Source organism: Bos mutus, chromosome 9 (assembly GCF_027580195.1).
Source record: "Bos mutus isolate GX-2022 chromosome 9, NWIPB_WYAK_1.1, whole genome shotgun sequence".
Classification (NCBI taxonomy): domain Eukaryota; kingdom Metazoa; phylum Chordata; class Mammalia; order Artiodactyla; family Bovidae; genus Bos; species Bos mutus.
The window spans coordinates 39,868,002-39,893,348 of NC_091625.1; the positions used below are offsets into that span (position 1 = coordinate 39,868,002).

Genomic DNA, 25,347 nt, shown 5'->3' on the forward strand with positions numbered 1-25,347 from the left:
ACCTATTTCACTGGGTTGTTACCAGGACTCACTTGAGATTCAGGGAAATGTCTGCAGTTCAGTACCTGGCATGGAGTAAAGCTGACTGTTGCTGGAAGTGGACCAGGGAGTTTCCACACTCAGCGAGGCTTCCGGACAGGCTCCACACTACCTCACAGCAGCAACAGCGATTCTCTTTGGAGGTCACTGTTCAAGGATAACAGAGTGAAGTTTTCTCTTCTGGAGGAGCTTGTGATCTTGCTGAACACAGAGCAGGGCATGCATCCCCTCTCACCGGAGCAGATGACCTAAGGGTGTGGGGAGAAGCCAAGGACTTCAACCTCAGAAGAAGAGGTCACTGTGCCCCCTCCAAGGGCAATGTGGTATATTTTCTTTTGGAGTCCTCATCAACAGCTAGGAGGGGCCCCTAAGAAGCCACACTTAGATGGTCAAGGATAGAAGGATTCATTAAAAACAATTTAGGAGATTCGAAGGTGTTGTATCTTTAAAAAGTGTAATATTTTGGGGAATGCAGAGAGTTTTTAACACAAGAGATAACAACCAGCATTTCTGTCTCCACTAAGGACAGAATAAGAGGAAATGACTCTGTAGCTTCAGGGTGAGGTTTGATAATAAACCTTCTGGTGGGAATGATTGTACAGCAGAGGCAAAGATAGGTCTTGAGAGAGTGTGGAGTCCTCTTTTGGAATAATTAAGAGAATAATTCTAAAATCTTCTTGGTCTTGCGAAATACCTTGAGTTGATTTCCAGAGCCAAGAAAATCAGACAGCCACCCATAGAATAAATACTTCTGTAAAATGTGGTATTAATTTTCTGTGGCTCTTTCCTTTGGTTTTTATGGGAAATATATTTGTGATGCAATTCTGATTAGGGAAGATGCAGGCAGATTCATTTACTCAGCATATTTATTGATCTACCTACAGTCATGCTAAGTAAACCTGACCAGGATGTTTCAATAACCCTATAGTGTAGCAGGAAGGCAAGATGCTGACGGACCATTGTAAAAAATCCATACAGTGTTGACAGTAAGGACCAGCAGTGGGGGGAGGGGCTCCACACAGTGGGGGATGGGATGGGGAGTCTAGAGAGTCAGGGTCTTTTTAGTCTGAGGGATAGGTGAGAGAAGAACCTTATAGGCAGAGGGAGTAGCAAGTGAGAAGGCCCAGAGATGTGAAGGAACTGAAGGTCTACATACCAGGAGAATAGAGAGGAGGTGAAATGCACGGTGAGGCTGAAGGAGAGAGAGCTGACTAGGCAGACCTTGTAAGATGACAAAGGGTTTGCCTGGTTTCCTAAAGGTAATGAGAATCCTCTGAAGGGGTTCGGTGAATTCAGTGGTGAAGTGGTCATTCTGACTGCTGTGTCGGAGGTGGGGTCAGGGTAGATGTGAGGAATTGAGTATTATTACTGGAGGTGACAGGTGCAAATGGGATCAAGGAGTCTTTTGGAATTATTCAGGCAGTTGTGCATAGATTGTTTGAACCCAGTGACAGAAGTAACTGGTAAAAGTGGGAGGGAACTCCGAAAGAACTGGCCTTGAAAAAAATATCTTGAGGACTGATGTTATAGCTTACCTTAGTGAGGAATTAAAGGGGAAATTTGTAGTGTTTGAAGGTTTAATTTTACCAAACCACTGGATTCTTCGATATGGGAAGCCTCATTATCAGGCTTCATTATCTGAGTCTTGCAATTACAAGGTTGCATGGGGAAATAAAAGCTCAAAATGTGCAACTGACCATTCATACAGTCATCCCTATCAAGCACCTCTCTGCTTACTGCTACTGGGCTAACCTCTTTCCAACTCTGATGCAAAATGAAATTGCAGATCTTACAAAAGATGCTAAGCTACAAAAAGTCTTTGAAAGCAGCGGGAGAAAACTGCCTGAATGCTACACAGATCCCTTGACCAACTGGGACCTGGTAGAGACAGACCAATTAACTTTTGAAGAAATGATATCCATAAAGATAATGACAAGACAAGCCTTCAAAAGAGTATGATTTGAATATCAAAGGATTAAGAGAGGACTTTGGGGAAGTCAGTGGTACCCCAGAATAATTTTTCAAAAATTAATTTTATGATTTAATTTATATTAATAAAAGTCAAATGTGAAATAATTTTGTAGAACTTCTAGTCCTTTCACCACCACCCTCCTCCACAAAAAAAATCCATTTGTTTCATTCTTTGTTTATTCCCTGAGTAGTCACATAGTGTTATTATAATCTGAATTTTGTTAAATTTAATATAGGCCTGCTTTTAAAATAAAGTTTTTCCTCCATTCTTTTTAATGTTCTAAAATGCATATTATATTATTTACCATCATAACTATTTTAAGTATTTACAGTTCAGTGATATTAAATACATTCATACTGTTGTACAACCATCCCCACCATCCAACTCCAGAATTCTTTTTGCCTTGCAAATCTGAAAGTCTATATTCATTAAACAGTAGCTCCCCATACTCCTTTCCCCCCCAGCCCCTAGCAACCACCATTCTACTTTCTGTCTCTGTGAATTTGACTACTCTAGATACTAGGCCTGATATAAATGGAATCATACAATATTTGTCTTTTTGTGATTGATTAGCTTATTTCACTTAGTGTAATGTCCTCAAAGTTAATTCATGTTGGAGCATATGTCAGAATATTCTTTTCTTAAAGCTAAATAATACTCCATTGTGTATTATCTATTCATCTGTTGATGGATTGCTGTTGATGGGAGCTTGGATTGCTTCCATATTTTAGCTACTGTGAATAAATAAGTGTAAAAATATTTCTTTGAGATCCCACTTTAAATTCTTTTGGGTATATTCCCATGGGATTTCTGGATCATAAGGCAATTATATTTTTAGTTTTTTGAGGACTCTCCATACTGTTTTCCATAGTGGTTGTACCATTTTACATTTCTGCCAACAGTGCATAAGGGTTCTGATTTCTCCATATCCTCACCAACACTTACTTTATTTTATTTTATACTAGCCATCCTAATGTCCATGAGGTGGCATATCAAATCATGATTTTGATTTGCATTTAACCTAATGATTAGTGATGCTGAGCATCTTTTCGTTGCTTAATGGCCATTCCTGTATTTTCTTTGGAGGAATCCAAGCCCATTGTTGAATTTGATTGTTTGTTTGGTTAGCAGATATTTGGTCCTATCCAAACCATCCATAAGACATTTGGTCCATGCCAAAAGGTAGTTGATATCTGATCTTATCCAAAACCATTTGGGTTAGACCAAATATACTTATAGGTCTTTTGGGTAGGACCAAATTTCCAGGACCTTTTGGTGTGGACTGAATGTTTTATGAATGTTTCTGACAGGACCAAATATCATGTAAGGTTTTGTTTTATTGTTGAGTTTTAGAAGTTCTCTGTGTATTCTGGATATTAGTCTCTTATCAGATATATGATTTGCACATCTCTTGTTCCATAAGTTGCCTTTTCACTCCACTGATAGTGTCTTTTGATGCAAAGACTGTTTTGAATTTCCCCGAAGTCCAATTTGTCTGTTTTTTGTTGTTGTTGTTGTTGTTGCATGTCAAAATGAAATTTTAATCAAATCTTTTTTCTTCTCACTAATTACTATATAAATGGTTTTTTCCCATTTAGAATTTAGGATTTAATAAAAAAGGCTTCTATGTATAGATAAATTAATACACATATTTGCAGGGACCTGAGATGTAAATTCACACTGTAAAGGAAATGAAGCAAAAGGCAGTGTCTAACATTTATATCACACAAAACCACTCAAGCTTTGCCTTTTGCAGTAGACAGGGTGTGGGGAGATGAGAGGACACGTTTAAAGAAGAAGGATGGATTGGATTAAATTCCATTGTATGAATGTGATATGGGTTTCAGAAAACAAAGCTTTCTTTTCTTTCTGGTGTGATTTGTAGAGGGTCAAACTCCTTAGTAGTTATGTGTGTGACCTTAAATCTGGCCCACCCTCCCTGCTTTGTTTTGCAGTCTGGAAGTGGCTATCTCGTGGTGGTGTTTGTCTATGTGACAGAATTTGTCGGCATGAAGTCTCGGACGTGGGCGTCCATCCACTTGCATTCCTTTTTTGCTTTTGGAACCATGGTGGTGGCTTTGACGGGCTACTTCGTCAGGACCTGGTGGATCTATCAGATAGTCCTCTCCTCCGTGACTGTCCCCTTTGTCTTGTGCTGTTGGATGCTCCCAGAGACACCTTTTTGGCTTATCTCAGGGGGAAAATATGAAGAAGCACAAAAAGTAATTGATACGATGGCCAAGTGGAATAGGACGAGACCCTGTAAACTGTCAGAAATTTTGTCACTGGATCACGATGGTTCTGCTGGTAATAAGCCCTCTCAAGTTGAGAAGCACACCCTGTCAGAACTGTTTTATGACTGGAGTATTGGAACAAGGACACTTATTCTTTGGCTGATTTGGTTCACAGGGTGTTTGGGGTTCTACACCTTCTCCTTGAATTCTGTTCATTTGGGAGGCAGTGAATATTTAAATCTCTTCCTTATGGGTAAGTGGTTAAACTATATTAAGTGTAGCTGCGAAGTGAAATTTCTACCAAGTTTTGAGAGTGTTTCTATTGTCTTTATTTCTACCAGGAACAACACTGCCGGCTATGTCATTATGGTCTTTTTTAGTATTTTGTGTGTGTGTGTGTGTGTGTGTGAGTAGCTCAGTCATGTCCAACTCTTTGCGACCCCATGGACTGTAGCCCTCCAGATACCTCTGTCCAGAATTTTCCAGGCAAGAATACTGGAGTGGGCAACCATTCCTTCTCCAGGAGATCTTCCTGACCCAGGGATTGAACCTAGGTCTCCTGCACTGCAGACAAATTCTTTACCATCTGAGACACCAGGGAAGCCCCTTTTAGTGTTACACAGGTATATATTTTCTTTTAAAAAATGCAAAATTGAAGACTTGAGTCCCTCCTTCCTTTCCTGCCTCTTCTTGCTTACTTCCTTCCTTTAAGCCCATTGCCATCCCAGAACTGTAGTTCAGAGGTACCTTCTATAACCTTTGGCCTGTACTTTCAGATTTCTTTTTATGCATCTCCATACATTTGTACAGATAAATGTTTTATATTTTAACATAAATGAGATTATTCACTACATATTGTTCTTTGCAAGTTTCATTCCTTTTAAAATTCAACATGTCTTGGAGATCTTCTGGCATCTTTCTACCTTCTAATTTAGGAATTTTAGTCAGTAAAATAACCTAAACACATGCAACTGTAGTTTATGATGTCATGCTTCTTTTAATTCAGTGGCGGGTTAAAATAGCTCTGAAGCTGTGATAGCCTGAGCTGAGTGTGACTCCTAACCAAATTCACACCAGACATGAGAGAATTATCAGAAATGCATTTGTGCAGCTGGTTATTTCTGTGTAGGCTACTTGCATTTGATATCATCCCCAGAAAAGTTTGCTTTAAAATTGTTATACATAAATATCATCCTTTCTCATTAAAGTGCTCTGATGAGACACCTGTTTTTGTTGATTCTAGCACAAAGAAATTATAAGTCATTTTAAGAAAAAGAACTACTCTTTTTTGAGAGGGGACAGACCAACAAGTTTATAAAAAGAGCCCATCTTGACTTCAAACACATTTTATGAACAAGTGAACGCATTCTATGTGTCAGTTTGAGAAACAGGGATTGAACCCGGGTCTCCCGCATTGTAGGCAGACGCTTTCCCATCTGAGCCACCAGGGAAGCCCAGTATTTCTAGAACAGAGCAGCAAATGGTAGCAGAATCAGGTGGGGTGGGGTGTGACATCGGGAAGTTTAGGAATGCTGGGGTTTTAGATCTTTATGATATAGTCTGTTCAATTTGATGGAGATGTATCACTTCTCAAGGAAACAGGCAATCTCATAAATATAAAAATGTTTCCAAGACAAATAGCATTGTTTTATAGCCACTGGGCTTCCCTGATGGCTCAGGAGTAAAAAAACCTACCGACAATGCAGGAGACGGGGGTTTGATCCCTGGGTCGGGAAGATCCCCTGGAGGAGAGTATGGCAACCCACTCCAGTATTCTTGCCTGGAGAATCCCATGGACAGAGGAGCCTGGTGGGCTACAGTCTACGGGGTTGCAAAGAGTCAGACAGGACTGAAGTGACTGAGCACGCACATAGTCTCTACTGCCTTTGCTTTTTTCATGTCATGACCCTTGCCAGTAGCCCTCTGCTTGTCAAGCTCTTCTAGTCAGTACTTTTGTGCTGTGCAAATTTTGAAGAAGTTTTCAGCTCCTGAGATGGTCAGGGGATTTCAGTTCAGGTTTTGTGCTACTTGCAGGTGATGAATGCTACAGTAGCCTCAGGACACACGTTTGGGGTTATATGGAGATAGGATCAGAATGGGGTCTGAGTGATTAGAGAGATTATACATTATAAAAGTGAAGAAAATAATGGCACATTGTCCTAATCCCAGAAGGGTTCATTGGTTGCACCATTTCTAGCCCATAGTCAAGTCAAAAATATAGACGCGGCATCTCTACAACAACTCAAGAAGAATCAAGGTGAAATATACTTGACAAGGTCTCTTCAGCTTTCCCAGTAGCTGTGCAGCTTTGCTGCTGCTGCTGCTAAGTCGCTTCAGTCGTGTCCGACTCTGTGGGACCCCATAGACGGCAGCCCACCAGATTCCCCATCCCTGGGATTCTCCAGGCAAGAACTGGAGTGGGTTGCCATTTCCTTCTCCAATGCATGAAAGTGAAAAGTGAAAGGGAAATCGCTCAGTCGTGTCCGACTCTTAGCGACCTCATGGACTGCAGCCTACCAGGCTCCTCCGTCCATGGGATTTTCCAGGCAAGAGTACTGGAGTGGGGTGCCATTGCCTAGGCTCCAGGAATTCAACTGGTGGCCTTGCACACAGTGCTGGAGAGAGGAGAGCCCTGAGTCAGACGTGGAGGGAATCACACATGAGGGAGGGAGGTGGCAGGAAAGGCTTGGCTCCCAAAGACCAGTCCCTGAGCTATCACTTACTCATTTGGCTCAAGTCATTTAGTGTTGGGAATGATTGAAGGTGGGAGGAGAAGGGGATGACAGAGGATGAGATGGTTGGATGGCATCACCAACTTAATGGACATGAGTTTGAGTAAGCTCCAGCAGTTGGTGATGGACAGGGAAGCCTGGCATGCTGCAGTCCATGGGGTCGCAAAGAGTTGGACAAAACTGAGCGACTGAACTTGGAGAAGACAATGGCACCCCACTCCAGTACTCTTGCCTGGAAAATCCCATGGATGGAGGAGCCTGGAAGGCTGCAGTCCATGGGGTCGCTGAGGGTCTGGACATGACTGAGCGACTTCACTTTCACTTTTCACTTTCATGCTTTGGAGAAGGAAATGACAACCCACTCCAGTGTTCTTGCCTGGAGAATCCCAGGGACGGGGCATCCTGGTGGGCTGCCGTCTCTGGGGTCACACAGAGTCGGACACGACTGAAGTGACTCAGCAGCAGCAGCAGCAGAGCGACTGAACTAAACTGACTAATTTAATGTTAGTTGGAAAGTGGAGGTGATAATCCAGGCCTATTCCTAGGAGGTTCTTTTGAGAATCATTGTTTTATTTGATCTTGAAAAGTCCTTAAAAAAAAAAAAAAAAAAAAAAAAAAAGCAGAGTAATAGATGAACCTACTGTTTGGTCCAGATGCACCAGACCTTACAGCAGGGTCTGTGAAGGGGAGGCATTTTCTCTGGAGTTGTTTATTTCTCATGTTAATGAAGAGAAGGTCAAGGCTATGGTTTTTCCAGTGGTTATGTATGGATGTGAGAGTTGGACTGCGAAGAAAGCTGAGCGCCGAAGAATTGATGCTTTCGAACTGTGGTGTTGGAGAAGACTCTTGAGAGTCCCTTGGACTGCAAGGAGATCCAACCAGTCCATCCTAAAGGAGATCAGTCCTGGGTGTTCCTTGGGAGGACTGATGCTGAAGCTGAAACTCCAGTACTTTGGCCATCTCATGTGAAGAGTTGACTCATTGGAAAAGACCCTGATGCTGGGAGGGATTGGGGGCAGGAGGAGAAGGGGACGACAGAGGATGAGATGGCTGGATGGCATCACTGACTCGATGGACTTGAGTCTCAGTGAACTCCGGGAGTTGGTGATGGACAGGGAGGCCTGGCATGCTGGGATTCATGGGGTCACAAAGAGTCGGACATGACTGAGCGACTGAACTGAACTGAACTGAATTGAAGAGAAGGGAGACTCATCTCTCCAGAAGGGCTCAGAATGTTATTTTTTGTCTTTGCCCAGCCTTTTTTTTTTTTCCTGAGCAGCTGCAGCAGAGTTTAATTTCTGATGTACTGCTAACTCAGGAAATATGTATCCACCGCAGTGATATGTTCCCAAAGCCACAGAAGACATGGAGACCCAGACCTGCCAGTCCAGGTGCTAATAGCATTCTGTGGTTAAACAGGCAAGCGCACACCAGCCCTCAAAGGCAGTGGTGGGTAGCGTCCTGAGGTTAGGCAAGCTGCAGAGTGTCGAAAGAAGGGACCTTTCAGTTACGTGGACAATCTAGGCTAATAAGCAGTGACAAGTTCTCAGAGGCTACTGGGTTTGCTCAGTTTTGCTGAGAAATCTTGCTTGCTCCCTGTTGTGTTCTGGGTGATAGATGTAAAGCTTTTTGGTTCTGGATCTAAGATTCAAACTTTGGTTCTTCAACGGAAGGGCTTTTAAGTCAGTTCCGGACTTTGTTTTTTGTTGAGGGGGAGTAAAAGGAGATCCAAGACAAGGTCCTTGCTCAGTGGGGGATTCATATTAGCTTAACTTTTAGGTTTAAAATCCATCAAACAGTTATCATTACTTTATGTACCTAGCTGCACTGAATTTTCTACCTTAATTTCTAAGTTCGAAGTTACTGATACAAACATTTCCCCATAGTTCTGTCAAGCAGAAGAGGCCAAAGATCAGAAAAGATCAGTGTTGGCTATTAATTTACATATTTGTTCGTTCCACTGCCTTGCCCTCCAGGCACTGTGCTGTGTCCTGGGAGCTTCCAGCCTCACTGGGGATAAGATTCTGAGGAGAGATGATACGTGCTAAGCAGATTATGTGAGCATTAGTGCACATCACAGTAAACATTCTCCCCACTCCAGTGAGTTTAAAAGTCATGGGCCTTGCTGCCTCTTAGGTAGTTGTTAGATAGTTCTTAGAAGTCTGTGAGATCAGAGAGAAGGCTGACCGTTCCACTGGGTTAGAAGGCAGGGCCCCCTGTCCAACTGGATGCTCTGGCTTATAGAGATGTGTCATTTTGCTCTGTCACAGGTGTAGTGGAAATTCCTGCCTACGTCCTTGTGTGCTTGGGGATGGACCGTGTGGGGAGAAGAAACATTCTGATTTTCTCCCTTCTGTCAAGCGCAGTGACCAGTGGTGTGATTATGGTGATCCCCAAGGTGAGTTCTTTTATGTTTTACTTAGGGAATGGTTAGTTATACTGTGACAGTTTGATGGGGACATTTTCAGCTTATGAATACGAAGATGAAATAAGACATAGGGATAGATTATATACATAATATTTTAAATGTTTTCTTTAAAAAAACCCATTCCTTCTCTGTTATAATAAATAGTAGAAAATTTAAGGGAAAAAGAAATGTGGGAGTTGGGGGCGAAGCCCCAAATCCAACTTCTCAGAGATGGTCAGTGTTGTACTGTGTAAACATGGTCATCTTGAGTGAGGAGAGTAGATTGCACTTTGCAGTGAGTATCGTCATCTTAAACTTTTATTCATTCATGAAAGTTCTATCCAGCATCTAGTATGTACCAGATTCTTTTCTAGGTACCGAAGACGTGCAGTAAGTCAAGTTTCTCTGAGTAAAATGAAGAAAAACAAAATTGAATGAGGGATGGAGAGTGAGTGTGTTTGGAGGGGGAATGCACATGCGTACTGTTATTTTATCTAAAGTGGTTGAGGATGGTGTGCCTCTCAGAGAATGTGACATTTGATCAGAAATCTGAAGGAGCAAGGGAATCATGGGGACAGATGAAAGATACTATGAGTCTTATGTTCAGAATTGTTCCAGTTTAAACAGTCTTGTTTTTCACTGTGGTAGGTTAGTAGTTTCCAAGTTCTATTGTGCGTGTATTTCCCAAGGATCTTGTTTCTAAGAATGTAATTTCTTAGTGAGAAACAGTGCCATAAACTACTGAAATGACTTCCTCATTCCTGTATTTTGGCAAACTCTTTGGCCTAGAATACCTCTTGCACCCAGAAGAACTCTTCCTTTTTTCACCCCAAATGTTACTAGAACCTGTATTTTCATTCTCAATATAGAAAATATGGTCACTATAACAATACTTTAAAATAATTTATATTTTATATATATAATTATAGTGATTATATAATTATAAAGCAATAGTATCTCAACATTTAGATCAAGGCATTTTAAGTTTTGTATATTGTTTGAAATCTAATTTAAGCTAACCAGTGACTTCCTTTTATGCTTCACTTAATTATCAGTGAATTGGTGAATCAAATATGCTATGGATTGAAAATTCCAGGTGATTGATACATGCAACTGATTCACATTAGTTAAAGTTACTTAAGACTTGGAGGTCTCTGCCACTTTGAGGGAGCTTCATCCATACCTTTTTTGCATGTGTTTTAAAGCAGCTTGCAGTTATATTAGTTGAGTTGATGGCAACTGTCTTTGAGCCAGTGAGGATTTAGGGGAACCCTAGAACCTTTCACCTCTACAGTGGTTAAGCCCCAGCAGTAATGTGGAAGACCGGAAAGTGGCTGATGGCATTTCTAGAAATAGAGCACTAACCCTTAATCACAAAAATTTCCCCTCTAATAAAACTTCTCTCCAAATGGTAATGTCAACACAATACAATTTTTCTGAGTTCCATTAATTCATTCAACAAACACTGAATGCAAAGTAATGACGGTGATAGGAGACACTGGCTGCTTAATACAGGCACCCCCAAATCTCAGTGAGTTCACATCATAGATGTTTATTTCTTGCTCACAGAAAGTTTGATGTGGCTCCTCGCTGGTGGGTGTAGGGGTGGTGAAGGGGGTGTTTGGCTCCCTGGAGCCACTCAGGAACACAAGTTGACAGAGGTACTGCCACCCCTAATGCATGAACTCCACGGTCACCTGGGTCTCAACACCCAGCTGGCAGACAGGGGAGGAGAGAAAAGATGGACTGTGAGACGTCTCTGAGAACTACTTCAGGAAGTGGAATACATCAAGGATGACAGCAGAAACTATCTGGGAGGCTCTTATTCCACAGTGTCTCTTCCCAAATGGCTTTTCTTTGTTGGTAATTTGTAATCTGCTAGGCAGAGGAGGCACAGTAAAACTTTTCTCTAAATCTCATAAAGAGGGAAAGCTTTTGCAGACCATGAGCAGAATTTACAAAATAGATTCAAACAAAAATGAAACTGTTCTGAAAGACACCAGAGGATGAGAAAGTTTTAAGTAATAATTTTGAGGATTTTCTCTTTTTCTTTTAAAAATATTACTTGATGACAAAATGACGGTCTATTTTACCAATATATACATTTTCAGGATTACCATGTTTGGCTAGTGGTGGCAAGTATGGCTGGAAAATTTTTCATCGGGGCAGCATTTGGCCTTATATACCTTTATACAGCGGAGCTGTATCCAACCATTGTAAGGTAAGAGTTACTTATTTTTGTGTTGTTTTCTTATTATCTTTCACTTATGTGTCATATCCTTACATTCAGTCTCTGAGTATAAATGCCTTCTTTTTGTAGAAGTAGGGGAACTCCGAGATGTGGGAAGATTACATGATGATGCTAATTCTGAATCAGAGGCTTTGTCTATACGTCATTAACAAGGATATTAGAGAATTTGTTTTGAAATAATGCTGCTGCTAAGTCACTTCAGTCGTGTCTGACTCTGTGTGATCCCATAGACGGCAGCCCACCAGGCTCGCCCGTCCCTGGGATTCTCCAGGCAAGAACACTGGAGTGGGTTGCCATTTCCTTCTCCAATGCATGAAAGTGGAAAGTGAAAAGTGAAAGGGAAGTCCCTCAGTCATGTCTGACTCTTTGCGACCCCATGGACTGCAGCCCACCAGCTCCTCCATCCATGGGATTTTCCAGGCCAGAGTACTGGAGTGGAAATAATGCTGTATTGTCCTAAAACCATTTAAAATCTCAAACACCGTTGACTTACACCGACTCAGGGCTAATGTTCTAAGGACATGTCTCTTGGTGTCCTGATGTCAGTTGTGTCAGGGCTGCCATAACAAAACACCACAGATTGAGGGCTTCAAACAATAGGAGTGTGTTTTCTCATGGTTGTGAAGATTAGAAGTCTGAGATCAGGAGTCTGGCATGTTTGGTTTCTCCTGGAGCCTCTCTCCTAAGCTTAATAAGAGATACTTACTCATGTTGAACGGCTTCCCTGGTGGCTCAGATGGTAAAGAATCTGCCTGCAATATGGGAGACCTAGGTTTGATCCCTAGGTTGGGAAGATCCCCTGGAGGAGGGCCTGGCAACTCACTCCAGTATTCTTGCCTGAAGAATCCCCATGGACAGAGGTGCCTGGTGGGCTACATCCCACAGGGTTGCAAAGAATTGGATATGACTGAGTGATATCATGTTGGAAGCACATTCTTTGCTTCCTACTAGAAATTCTATTGGAGAAGGCAATGGCAACCCACTCCAGTACTCTTGCCTGGAGAATCCCATGGATGGAGGAACCTGGTAGGGTGCAGTCCGTGGGGTCACTAAGAGTCGCACACGACTGAGCGACTTCACTTTCACTTTTCACTTTCATGCATTGGAGAAGGAAATGGCAACCCACTCCGGTATTCTTGCCTGGAGAATCCCAGGGATGGCGGAGCCTGGTGGGCTGCCGTCTATGGGGTCGCACAGAGTCGGACACGACTGAAGTGACTTGGCAGCAGCAGCAGAGATTCTATAGTTGTCTATAAATAAGTTTTAAAGGAAAGTACATTAAGATATTGCTTGACTTTAAAAAATTGAAATAGAATGATCCATAGATATAAATCTTTTGGTTTCCCAAATCCCCACTTCCTATTCTAAATAAACTTCAGCTGTAGAGGACTGATGTTATCCTTAGTGTTAGACTGAATGAGTGTCGTAAGAGCTTCATCTGCATAGCTGATGAAGACTGGTTTACCTTTCTTTTGTCTTGAATTATCTGTGTGTTTGTAGACACTGATATTTCACAGAATGTGAATATAAATCATGAACATGTGTGCTCAGTCGCTCAGTCATGTCTGACTCTTTGTGACCTCATGGACTGTAGCCTGCCCGGCTCCTCTGTCCATGGGATTTCCCAGGCAAGGATACTGGAGTAGGTTGCCATTTTATCTTCCAGGGGAAATCATGAACAACTCTTGAAAAATTAAAGTTAATTTCCAAGTATATTAAGCTGACTTAAGCTTTAGTATTTATTCCCTGTGGGGAGGGTGGACGGGGATCTGGGCAGCTGTTCTCTCACTGTCTGTATCACATGTCCCTTGTCTTCTGTTCCTGCTGCTGTCTTAATTCTCTCTGTGTTTCCAGGTCGCTGGCCGTGGGGAGTGGCAGCACGGTGGGCCGTGTGGGAAGCATCGTGGCCCCATTGTGCATTTATCTCTCCAGCGTTTGGATCTTCATGCCACAGGTGTTCATCAATTTATAGAACTTGACTGAGATAGCGGTGAGGCACAGCAGCCAACTGCCTTCTATATTTTGATTTATTAGGCTCCAACTTATAATTTGGTTTGGGGATTTCTAGCATCCTTGTTCGGAGAAGGCTATGACACCCCACTCCAGCACTCTTGCCTGGAAAATCCCATGGACGGAGGAGCCTGGTGGGTCGGACACAACTGAGCGACTTCACTTTCACTTTTCACTTTCCTGCATTGGAGAAGGAAATGGCAACCCACTCCAGTGTTCTTGCCTGGAGAATCCCAGGGACAGGGGAGCCTGTAGGGCTGCCGTCTTTGGGGTCACACAGAGTCGGACACGACTGAAGCGACTTAGCAGCAGCAGCAGCAGCAGCAGTATCTTTGCTAACAGCTCATCAGTTGTTAAGTAGGGTGGTGGTTGCTGTTTCTCTTGTTTGTTGATTGCCTTCCCCCCTCTCCCCACTGTCAGCTGTTAATTGCAACTCAAGTAGGCTCAAGTAGGGCCTCTCCTCAGCACATCACAAAGCCAGGAGCTCTGGTCTCTGGTCTCTGAGCCTGTGCTCCTTCATCAGGATCCGCCGACTGCCTCCCACCCCAGCCTTTGTGATGTCTAATCAAGGCCAGTTCTGGAGGCTGCTGCTCCTGGAAGAATCTGGTGGTATCTGGTGGAAAGGTGTAGGGGTGTGTGGTTTGCAGCTTATCTGAAACTTGAGGGGCTCTTCCTGGTCGGGGCTGCCTGTGTGCCTCCTCCGGGCGCTGGCAGTGTGAGCTGTTCACCTGCTTATGAAGCCTGAGGGCGCTTCTGCTCAGTTTGCAGATTCCCTCCTGGCCCGGTGGTGAGTTTGGGAAGGCATACAGAGCACTGTTACACAACCGGGGCAGGAGGAAGACAGGTGACGGGAGTTGAGGGGGCAGGGAGGTGGGGATGGTGGGGGTGGCTGGAGGTGCTGCAGTGACTCCTGGGGGAGCCCCGGGGGTGCTGGTCCTCTCCCTCCTCCTCCAGGCTCCCTTTCTGGAACTTCCTGCTTGGAGCTCTCTCTAGGCTGTTCGCTCTCTGTCGTCTCTTTGTTTTTCTGATTGCCTCACTCTCCAAGAGCCATCCTGGCTGTCTTTCCCAATCGCTGTGTGGATAACTGCTCCTGAGTGCTGACTTGGCTTCCAAGCTGCAGACTCACTAGTCCTGTGGATATCCTCCTGGGCATCTTATAGCTTCACCATTTCCCAAACCCAGCTGGCTCCTCCTTCTGTCTCCACCGTGAGGTGGGAGTTCTTGGCCTCCCACATGACACTGGAGCGCCAGCTTTTATCCCCGCCCACCCCACTCCTCTCAATCCATGACACCAAATCCTCCTCGCTCAAAACCTCCCGATTCACCTGCTTCCAGTCCAGCTCCTCATCACGCCTGCCTCCCAGGTTCCCTCCCCTCACTCTACCCCCACTCCCACCCCCACCCCATCAGGGTAGTTTGCTGAACCCAGAGCTCCAGTCCAGCTGCCCCTCACCTTCAGAACAAACCCCAGCTCTGCCTGATCCTCACGTCCTTTCCAGATTGACCCCTTCCCATCTTCCCTATTTTGTTTCTTCACACACTTCCTCTGCCTCTCCACACCCACCCTGCTCTCAATGATACCCTGCCCCACCTCCTTTGCTGGAACATCCCCTCTGCAGAGAATGCTTCTTGCCCACCTCCCCCAAGCTTTCATGTACCTTTTTTTTTTCCCTTAAGAGAAAAAGACCCCTTTTCCACAGACTTTCTGTAACTATACAAGTTAAAACCAGGAAAACTGATGGGGCTAATTGACTAAACCAGGACCCCCTCCTGTGGAGGAGGGAGGGACAGGCTTCTGGGGTGCGAGCAGTGTTTTCTTGTGGGTGATCAAGACCATGATATGTTTGCTTTGTAATTATTTCTTTTCTTTTCAAACTTTAAACTTTTGTATTAGGGTAGAGCCTATTAACAATGTTGTGGTAGTTTCGGGTGAACAGTGTAGGGACTCCACGTACATATACGTGTATCCATTCTCCCCCAAAACCCCATCCAGGCTGCCTCATAACATTAGCAGAGTTCCATGTGCCATACAAAAGGTCCTTGCTGGTTATCCATTTTAAATATAGCAATATGTACTATAATTATTTCTTAAACTGTACATTTGTTTTATGCATTTAAAACGTATATTTTATGGTAGATAGGTAGATAGATATAGACCTTTTTTTTTTTTTTTCCTTTTTAAGAGGTAAATCCAAGAACCATTAGGACCCAGGCTGCCTCAGAAGCTGGCACTGCATCTGGGTCAGAACCGTGAAGGGCTCCCAGAACTGGAAGATGCATTATGGCTGCAATTTCTCTCCAGTACTCCTAAGAGGTCCCTTTCACAGCATCTTCCCAGGTTTGGCAGAGAGCAGTTCTCCTGGATGATGGTGTCCTGGAGCTTTAAGTGGCTGTGACTTACACAGCTGGGGAGCTGAGACCAAAACTGGTCCCACTTGCTTTGTTTCCAGTTTGTCCTCCTGCTCTGACTCTGCCGGATGACTAGAGGGGGCTGAATGCTCTAGGGGTGTAGATGAGGCAGCCCCCATGTATTGATAGCTTTTAGGACATGGAGCAAACCCCACTTCTTCAAGAAGGCCACCCAGACCCAGTGACCCAATCTCCCTCTTTCCCAGGTCCGCATAGCATTTTGTGTGTACCCTTTCCACAGCCTACTGTGGCACTTTGGCTGTAACATTTGCACGTCTTTGTCTCCCATTTAAACCGTTGAACTCTTGCAGAACAGGGCATTTTGTATCAACACAATTGGGTCCAGTAAAGCATTTCTCTTACTTTGTTTGCCATTCATGTTATAATTTATAATATTTAACATTTTAAATGAGATACACTGGCTTTTATAATTTAGATTTGCCCTAAGCAACAATAACAGTGAAATTATGGGTGTTATACTAGTTACATGGAGAAGGTAATGGCAACTCACTCCAGTATTCTTGCCTGGGAAATCCCATGGACAGGGGAGTCTGGTGGGCTACAGTCCATGGGGTCGCAAAGAGTCAGATACTACTGAGCGATTAACACACATGCATACTAGTAATATGTGTTATACACTAGCAAAATCCTACAAGTAATAAATTGTTGGAGATGACCTTAAAAAAAAAAAAATCATTGTGCACCCACAGGTGGTATGCATCTACTTTTTGGGAATCATTGGTTCAACGTGTTTCTCTCTTATGTCTCTGCAACAGGCACCCAGTCAAGTGTGCTTAAGTCGCTCAGTCGTGTCCAACTCTTTGCGACCCCATGAACCAGAGCATGCCAGGCTTCCCTGTCCATCATCAATTCCTGGGGTTCACCCAAACCCATGTCCATTGAGTCAGTCATGCCATCCAACCATCTCATCCTCTGTCGTTCCCTTCTCCTCCTGCCCTCAATCTTTCCAAGCATCAGGATCTTTTCAAATGAGTCAAATCTTCACATCAGGTGGCCAAAGTATTGGAGTTTCAGCTTCAACATCAGTCCTTCCAATGAACACCCAGGACTGATCTCCTTTAGGATGGACTGGTTAGATCTCCTTGAAGTCCACGGGACTCTCAAGAGTCTTCTCCAACACCACAGTTCAAAAGCATCAGTTCTTTATAGTCCAACTCTAACATCCGTACATGACCACTGGAAAAACCATAGCCTTGACTAGATGGACCTTTGTTGACAAAGTAATGTCTCTGCTTTTTAATATGCTGTCTAAGTTGGTCATAACTTTCCTTCCAAGGAGTAAGCGTCCTTTAATTGCATGGCTGCAATCACCATCTGCAGTGATTTTGGAGCCCCCCAAAATAAAGTCAGCCACTGTTTCCACTGTTTCCCCTTCTATTGCCATGAAGTGATGGGACCAGATGCCATGATCTTTGTTTTCTGAATGTTGAGCTTTAAGCCAACTTTTTCACTCTCCTCTTTCACTTTCATCAAGAGGCTCTTTAGTTCTTCTTCACTTTCTGCCATAAGGGTGGTGTCATCTGCATATATGAGGTTATTGATATTTCTCCCAGCAATCTTGATTCCAGCTTGTGCTTCCTCCAGCCCAGCATTTCTCATGATTTACTCTGCATAGAAGTTAAATAAGCAGGGTGACAATATACAGCCTTGACGTACTCCTTTTCCTATTTGCAACCAGTCTGTTGTTCCATGTCCAGTTCTAACTGTTGCTTCCTGACCTGCATACAAGTTTCTCAAGAGGCAGGTCAGGTGGTCTGGTATTCCCATCTTTTGGAGAATTTTCCAGTTTATTGTGATCCATGCAGTCAAAGGCTTTGGCATAGTCAATAAAGCAGAAATAGATGTTTTTCCAGAACGCTCTTGCTTTTTCCACAATCCAGCAGATGTTAGCAATTTGATCTCTGGTTCTACTGCCTTTTCCAAAACCAGCTTGAACATAGGGAATTTCATGGTTCATGTATTGCTGAAGCCTGGCTTGGAGAATTTTGAGCATTGCTTTACTAGCATGTGTGATGAGTGCAATTGTGCGGTAGTTTGAGCATTCTTTGGCTTTGCCTTTCTTTGGGAATGGAATGGAAACCAACCTTTTCGAGTCCTGTGGCCACTGCTGAGTTTTCCAAATTTGCTGACATATTGAGTGCAGTACTTTCACAGCATCATCCTTTAGCATTTGAAATAGCTCAACTGAAATTCCATCACTTTCACTAGCTTTGTTCGTAGCGATGCTTTCTAAGGCCGACTTGACTTCACATTCCAGGATGTTTGGCTCTAGGTGAGTGATCATACCATCTTGATTATCTGGGTCATGAAGATCTTTTTTGTAGAGTTCTTCTGTATATTCTTGCCACCTCTTCTTTATATCTTCTGCTTCTGTTAGGTCCATACCATTTCTGCCCTTTATTGAGCCCATCTTTGCATGAAATATTCCCTTGGTATCTCTAATTTTCTTGAGGAGATCTCTAGTCTTTCCCATTCTGTTGTTTTCCTCTGTTTCTTTTCACTGATCACTGAGGAAGGCTTTCTTATCTTTCCTTGCTATTCTTTGGAACTCTGCATTCAGATGCTTATATCTTTCCTTTTCTCCTTTGCTTTTTGCTTCTCTTCTTTATGTTCCTCATTAACAGAAGATGAAAGTAGAAAAGATGTTTTTAAAAAATAAGCCAAGACACATAGAAGAAGATAGATAAATCTATAAAAGCAAACTGCTATAAAGTCACTAAAACCAAATAAAGATTTTTTTTAAGGATATCCATAAAGATCCATTACAGACTATAAAATTAAAAGGGATTTTAAATTTTATTTAACAGCTACTCTAATAGTGCTTGTTATATGACAAGCTCTATTTCACCTGCTTTACGAAAAGCAGTCTTCACAGAATGTTGTTTTTGTTCAGTTGCTCAGTCGTGTCCGACTCTTTGGGACCTCATGGACTGCAGTACACCAGGTTTCCCTGTCCTTCACTACCTCCCGGAGTTTGCTCAAACTCATGTCCACTGAGTCAGTGATACCATCCAACCATCTTTTCCTCTGTAGCCTACCTCTTCTCCTGCCCTCAAGCTTTCCCAGCATCAGGGTCTTTTCCGTTCATAGAATGTAGGTGCTGTTTTTGCTATCACTATTTAAATGACATGTTCTGTGCTGTGCTTAGTCTCTTAGTCATGTCTGACTCTTTGTGACCCCATGGACTATAACACGCCAAGCTCCTCTGTCTGTGGGGATTCTCCAGGCAAGAATACTGGAGTGGGTTGCCATGCCCTCCTCCAGAGGATCTTCCCAACCCAGGGATCGAACCCATGTCTCTTACATTGCAGGTAGATTCTTTACAATCTGAGCCACCAGGGAAGCCCTTAAATGACATACCTGGGTTCAAATCCAAATACCATGCCTTTTTCGTAGGTTAAACAAACAGTCCTAAAGGGGGTGCAGAGAAAAAAGTTCTTCCACTTTGACCCTCATGCCCCCTCCCCCAGGACCACCTCTGTCATCACGGTCTTGTGTGTATTTGCAAAAATATTCTGTGAATGTGCTTCCTTTGGATGTAGCAGATGTAGCTTGTTATTTTTAATGAGTAAAAAATAAATTATTAAATTTCTCATTAAGCTTATTTATGGGTGTCAAACTGCCCAGGGAGCCAGTATTTTCCTTTGGAGGAATAGACGTAATCATCTAGAAGATAAGTTTATATTTTCTCTTTCCAGAAGAAGTACATGAGCATCATTCCTTCTGTTGCTTTTATTTTCAACCACTATTTTTAAGTAATCTAAGGGAAAAAGTGGACATCTAATTCACATAATCTTTGTATTTGTGAACTCATTTGGCAAAGGTTGAGTGTTGATTTTGAATTAGGTGATAAGGAGCAGGGATGAAAGAAACAGCATTTGTCCTGAAAGATTTCCAAACTGGTGTGGAAGGCAGAGGTCCCAGAGAAGAGGGCTGGGGTAGGGAATGTTGGGGTTATGGGGTTGCAGGAGAGGGCTACCAACCCAGCTAGGGCCAGAGGAAAAGTTTCCTGCAAGAGGGGCCTTTCATCTGTGTCTGGAGGGGCCGGTGAGAGTCAGCCAGGTGGAAGAGGAGATAAGGGAATTCCATGCAGAGGCAACAGAAAGGCAAAAACTTAGAGGGGAAAAGAAACATGGCCAGTTTGCGTCTGGGTGCAAGCATTGCTGCCAACACCCAGGGTGGTGTGGGTGTCAGGAGGTAAGGGTGAAAGGATGCAGGGATCTCAAAGGAGGTCAGAATATCGGACTAAAGGCGGGTTGGAGCGGACAGGATGGAAAAGTGTTACCCCTGGACCCGTGACAAGTTGGGTATGGTGGAGAGGGACAGCAGGAGGGGTGGAAGGTTGTTCTCAGGGCTGTAGGGGACTCTAGGAGGAGCAACAAGGCTGAGGTGGGGGGGAACAGTGCACTTGAATTGTGGGTGAGGAGTGGGAGGTGCCTGCTTGATGGCTGGGGAGGGGGCAGCGGGGTGAGGGGCAGGGGGGAGGCTGGTGCCTTTACAGGTCTGGAACTCCGAGGGGTACAGGCTTGAGAATCAGCTTATGACGGATGAGGGAAAAGGGAGGGAGACTGAAGAGCAGAAGCCTGGAAACAATGGCATTTAGCACCAGATGGGAAGAGGGGTTCAGGGCAGAAACTGAGGGGGCAGCAGGGGAGGTGACCGGGACCCCAAAGGAGGCAGGGAGGCGAGGAAGGCAGAACGGCTCCCAGCTTCCGGCTGTCAGGTTTGGCAGCTAGGAATCTGTGGCCTGGGAAGAGCAGCGTCCATGGGTGTTGGGTGGGGCCATGCTGCTGGGGGTGGGGGAGGCGGGGGCGGGCAGGATGGAAGGAGAAGCAGGGACTGCTGTGGAGAAGATGGGCGGGGGCTGCAGTGGATGTGGGCTGAGGCGGAGAGCCTCTTGCTTGTTTCAGAAGATAGAGAGTAGTAATGACAGCTACCGTTTATTGGCTCCTCAACTGTTACTGTTTTAAGTGCCCTAAATGTGTTATTTAATTTAATCCTTTCAACAGTCCTTTGGGGGCAGGTAGTATTATTTGGAGAAGGCAATGGCACCCCATTCCAGTACTCTTGCCTGGAGAATCCCAGGGACGGGGGAGCCTGGTGGGCTGCCGTCTCTGGGGTCTCACAGAGTCGGACACGACTGAAGCGACTTCGCAGCAGCAGCGGCAGTATTAATTATTTCTATTTTACAGATAAGGAAACTGAGGAGCAGAAAAATTAAGTCACCTGCCCAGGGCCATACAGGTAGCAAGTACAAGTTCCCAGGCAGAGTGGGTACAGAGATTGTAAGAAGCTCAAGAAATTTATTTTTACTGAGGGAAACTAGCCAGTGGAAAGGAAAAGATCAAAAGTTTGTGAGAAAGAAGGGAGATCTATTGATGGGGGAAGACCCCGCCCCTCCACCGCCCTCCCCCAGGAGAAGGTGAGAGGGGACAAAGGCTCCTCCTGGTCAGGGGGAGGGAGAGGTGGGATTGAGGGGGTTGTTGGAGTGCTTGTGTGGGGTAGCGAGGGCTGGCCATAGGGATGGGGGACCTGCTTGGAGTGAAAGGAGAGATGCAAGGTTCTGAGTTTATTCAGTGCCTGACTATTCTCACTACTCACTACTATGCTTGCTCCTTGGAAGAAAAGTTTTGACTAACCTAGACAGCATACTTTTCAGCAGAGACATTACTTTGCCAGCAAATGTCCATCTAGTCAAGGCTATGGTTTTTCTAGTGGTCATGTATGGATGTGAGAGTTGGACTATAAAGAAAGCTGAGCACCGCAGAATTGATGCTTTTGAACTATGGTGTTGGAGAAGACTCTTGAGAGTCCCGTGGGCTGCAAGGAGATCCAACCAGTCCATCCTAAAGGAAATCAGACCTGAATATTCATTGGAAGGACTGATGTTGAAGCTGAAACTCCAATTGTTTGGCCACCTGATGCAAAGAGCTGACTCATTTGCAAAGACCCTGATGCTGGGAAAGATAGAAAGCAGGAGGAGAAGGGGACAACAGAGGATGAGATGGTTGGATGGCATCACCAACTCAATGGACATGAGTTTGAGTAAACTCCGGGAGTTGGTGATAGATAGGGAGGCCTGGCATGCTGCAGTCCATGGGGTCACAAAGAGTCAGACACGGCTGAGTGACTGAACTGAACTGAATTGAACTGATTCTACCAAGTTAAAAAAGAAAATCCAGTCTTGTCTTGAATTGTCCATTTGATTCTATTTCTTGTTTAGACTTGTTCAGTGTTTTTCAGACCCTGACAGAGGTCTCTCTTGGGATTTCTACGTCCTTTGTAATATCACTTTAAATTCTGTTACTGTTTCTTGGCTTACTCATGCATTTCTGGAATTAGGTTATCAGTGTTTTGCAAAACAAGTCAAGAACTGTCTTCCCAGGTCACATCTGTACCTGATGTGGCCTCATGTCGTGTCTCAATTTACACTGTATCTCAGAGACTATAAAAGCACCAAACATGCAGATTTATCAGAAAGCCTATGCCTTAATTTATTTTTATGGGCTCTTCTCAGTACTTTTTGCTAAAGGAGTTTAAATTATGTAAAAACAAAGTTTTTACAGACTATAACCAGATTTAGTTCTAAAACCCACCCATATCTTCATAGTGGTCAACAGAGAAGAGATATACAGACTTTAGTTTTTTAATGTGATTTGCATTTTTGAAAGCAAACACCTTGGTGGTAGTCTAAAAGGTTGCCTTTCATGTGTCAAAACCTGGAAGGTAAAGAAATACTGAATTTTTATAAGAAATCACTTGGAAACTGTCGTTCAGTTCAGTTCAGTTCAGTCGCTCGGTCGTGTCTGACTCTTTGCGACCCCATGAATTGCAGCACGCCAGGCCTCCCTGTCCATCACCAACTCCCGGAGTTCACTCAGACTCACGTCCATCGAGTCGGTGATGCCATCCAGCCATCTCATCCTCTGTTGGCCCCTTCTCCTCCTGCTCCCAATCCCTCCCAGCATCAGAGTCTTTTCCAATGAGTCTAGTCTTCACATGAGGTGGCCAAAGTATTGGAGTTTCAGCTTTAGTATCATTCCTTCCAAAGAAATCCCAGGGTTGATCTCCTTCTGAATGGACTGGCTGGATCGCCTTTCAGTCCAAGGGGCTCTCAAGAGTCTTCTCCAACACCACAGTTCAAAAGCATCAATTCTTCAGTGCTCAGCCTTCTTCACAGTCCAACTCTCACATCCATACATGACCACTGGAAAAACCATAGCCTTGACTAGTGGACCTTTGTTGGCAAAGTAATGTCTCTGCTTTTCAATATGCTATCTAGGTTGGTCATAACTTTCCTTCCAAGGAGTAAGCGTCTTAATTTCATGGCTGCAGTCACCATCTGCAGTGATTTTGGAGCCCCCCAAAATAAAGTCTGCCACTGTTTCCACTGTTTCCCCATCTATTTCCCATGAAGTGATGTTCCCCCCACACAAAGTAGCAGCTAGTTTCCATTGCCTCTGTTTTGTTTCCCCCTAAATGCTACAGATTTTGGTTCATTGAACTGTTCATTGGTGCATGCATGCATTTATTCAGTCCCCACCATTTACTTATAGCGTGTCCATTATTGCGGGCAGGAGCAGGGTTGACTAAGACAATCCCTGACCATCAAGTCCAAATCCAAGATGCTGGGTTCTCCCATGAGGCTCTGGAGCCTGGCAAGCCAGGGCAGGGAGTTTTTTTTCTTCAGTGTAGCTCCTAGGACTGTGCCTACAAGAGTAATAATGCAGGCAGTAACTGGGATTTATTGAGTAGGTGCTCCATGGTGGTTGATGAATGATCAGATTAAGCTTAGTCAACTAATTAAAAGTAACCAAAAAGGTCATCAGTTCAGTTCAGTCGCTCAGTCGTGTCTGACTCTTTGTGACCCCATGAATTGTAGCACGCCAGGCCTTCCTGTCCATCACCAACTACCGGAATTCAAAAAGGTCTTACTGAGAAACAAAAATGCCAGCTGTTATGTCAATTTCAATTCTATTGCCCTCTGAACAAAGTTCAGAAATGATTATTCTCTGAAGAGCACATTTCTTTCTGGATGTGTCACTTTTGTTTTTTTTTGCTTCCTTCTAGTTGCTTGTTGGCACTTTGGCCTTAGTGAGTGGAGTTCTAACATTCTTGCTTCCGGAAACCCTCAGGAGGCCTCTGACAACTACTTGGGAAGAGACTGAAAAGGAGAGCAGTTCAGGCAAATTACTTTCCACAACCAGTAATACTGTGTTAGAAAATGTCACAGTGGAGAACTCTGAGGATTCTAGTCTTAATAAATAAACGGGCCAGAAGTGCTATCCAGCACCCAAAATATTGTTTAATGCTTTTGTATTAGAGGAACATTATTCTCATCTCCTACATGTCATGTATATGTGTCTTTTTAAAGTTTTTGTAAGAAAGTTTTGAAACAGTTGTTTTGTAAAAGTAGAAGAAATAAAACACAGGATGAGAATTCTGTTTTTTTTATACTGCTTTCTTACTGCCACAAAATACTTTTCCGTGTTTGTTCTTCTGTGTCATTAATTCTTGCAGGACTGAGGGACTGCTACACGGCTCCCTTCAGTATTGGGACCCCCTCCCCCCAACACCTGGACTGTTGACTGGGAGGAGGGGGCATGTGAGAGTGTGTTTCTTTTGACAAAACCACTTGCTGATTCTATTTATGATATTCCTTCCTCTCTTAGGAGAATCATAGCTCTAAATTCAAGTCTTATTAAAAATGCTCCATCAAAAAGCACTTGTCTAACTATAAAAACTATAGTTATCTTGCTTTCCAGCACCCCGAAGGCTTGAATGTACAGACAAATGTACTTACGTTTGGTCTACTTAAGGGACTCACACTTGGTAGGGGCCAGGAGTGAGTTTCCTTGTCTGAATTTCCTATTTTTCCTAAATTTACCGATTTCTCCCCATAGGTCTCATTCCTTGTGCATAGAAGCTGTGGCATTTTGGTGTTACAAAAGTATTGCAAATTTTTTTAACTTTCTAGATCATCTAGGAAATTGACATCTGGATGTGTTCCCAATATAAAATAATTTTTAAGTATTGTTACCTTTTAAAAATAATTTATAGAAAGGTTTTACTTTCTTTTAAACTAATAAATTTTGTTTCCTTAGCTTCACTTATATTTTGCAAAAACAGTGTAAGATCCTAAACATTTCAACTGCAGAAATATGGCATATGGTATTATCTATTATAGGAGTATGCATTCCATATAAGTTGCACATAGGTTTGGGGTATTTTCTTTACTTGGGTTTCATCAGAAGTTCGTAATTTTTGTTTTC

General features: G+C 43.6%; 1 protein-coding gene across 2 annotated transcripts in view; it reads left to right on the top strand.

The window, feature by feature from the left end:
• SLC22A16 (solute carrier family 22 member 16) overlaps nucleotides 1-25,088 on the top strand; it is a 35,749-nt gene extending 10,661 nt beyond the window's left edge. Inside the window, exons 4-9 of one of the 2 annotated variants that reach the window (XM_070376469.1) lie at nucleotides 3,967-4,318; nucleotides 4,421-4,498; nucleotides 9,248-9,375; nucleotides 11,496-11,605; nucleotides 13,490-13,589; nucleotides 24,146-25,088. In XM_070376469.1, coding sequence (XP_070232570.1) covers nucleotides 3,967-4,318; nucleotides 4,421-4,498; nucleotides 9,248-9,375; nucleotides 11,496-11,605; nucleotides 13,490-13,589; nucleotides 24,146-24,343 — 966 coding nt within the window. In that variant the 3' untranslated portion in view covers nucleotides 24,344-25,088. Of the gene's footprint in view, nucleotides 1-3,966; nucleotides 4,499-9,247; nucleotides 9,376-11,495; nucleotides 11,606-13,489; nucleotides 13,590-24,145 lie in introns of both variants that reach the window. The other variant, XM_014476504.2, reaches the window with a different exon arrangement.
• The last annotated feature ends 259 nt before the right edge of the window (nucleotides 25,089-25,347 follow it).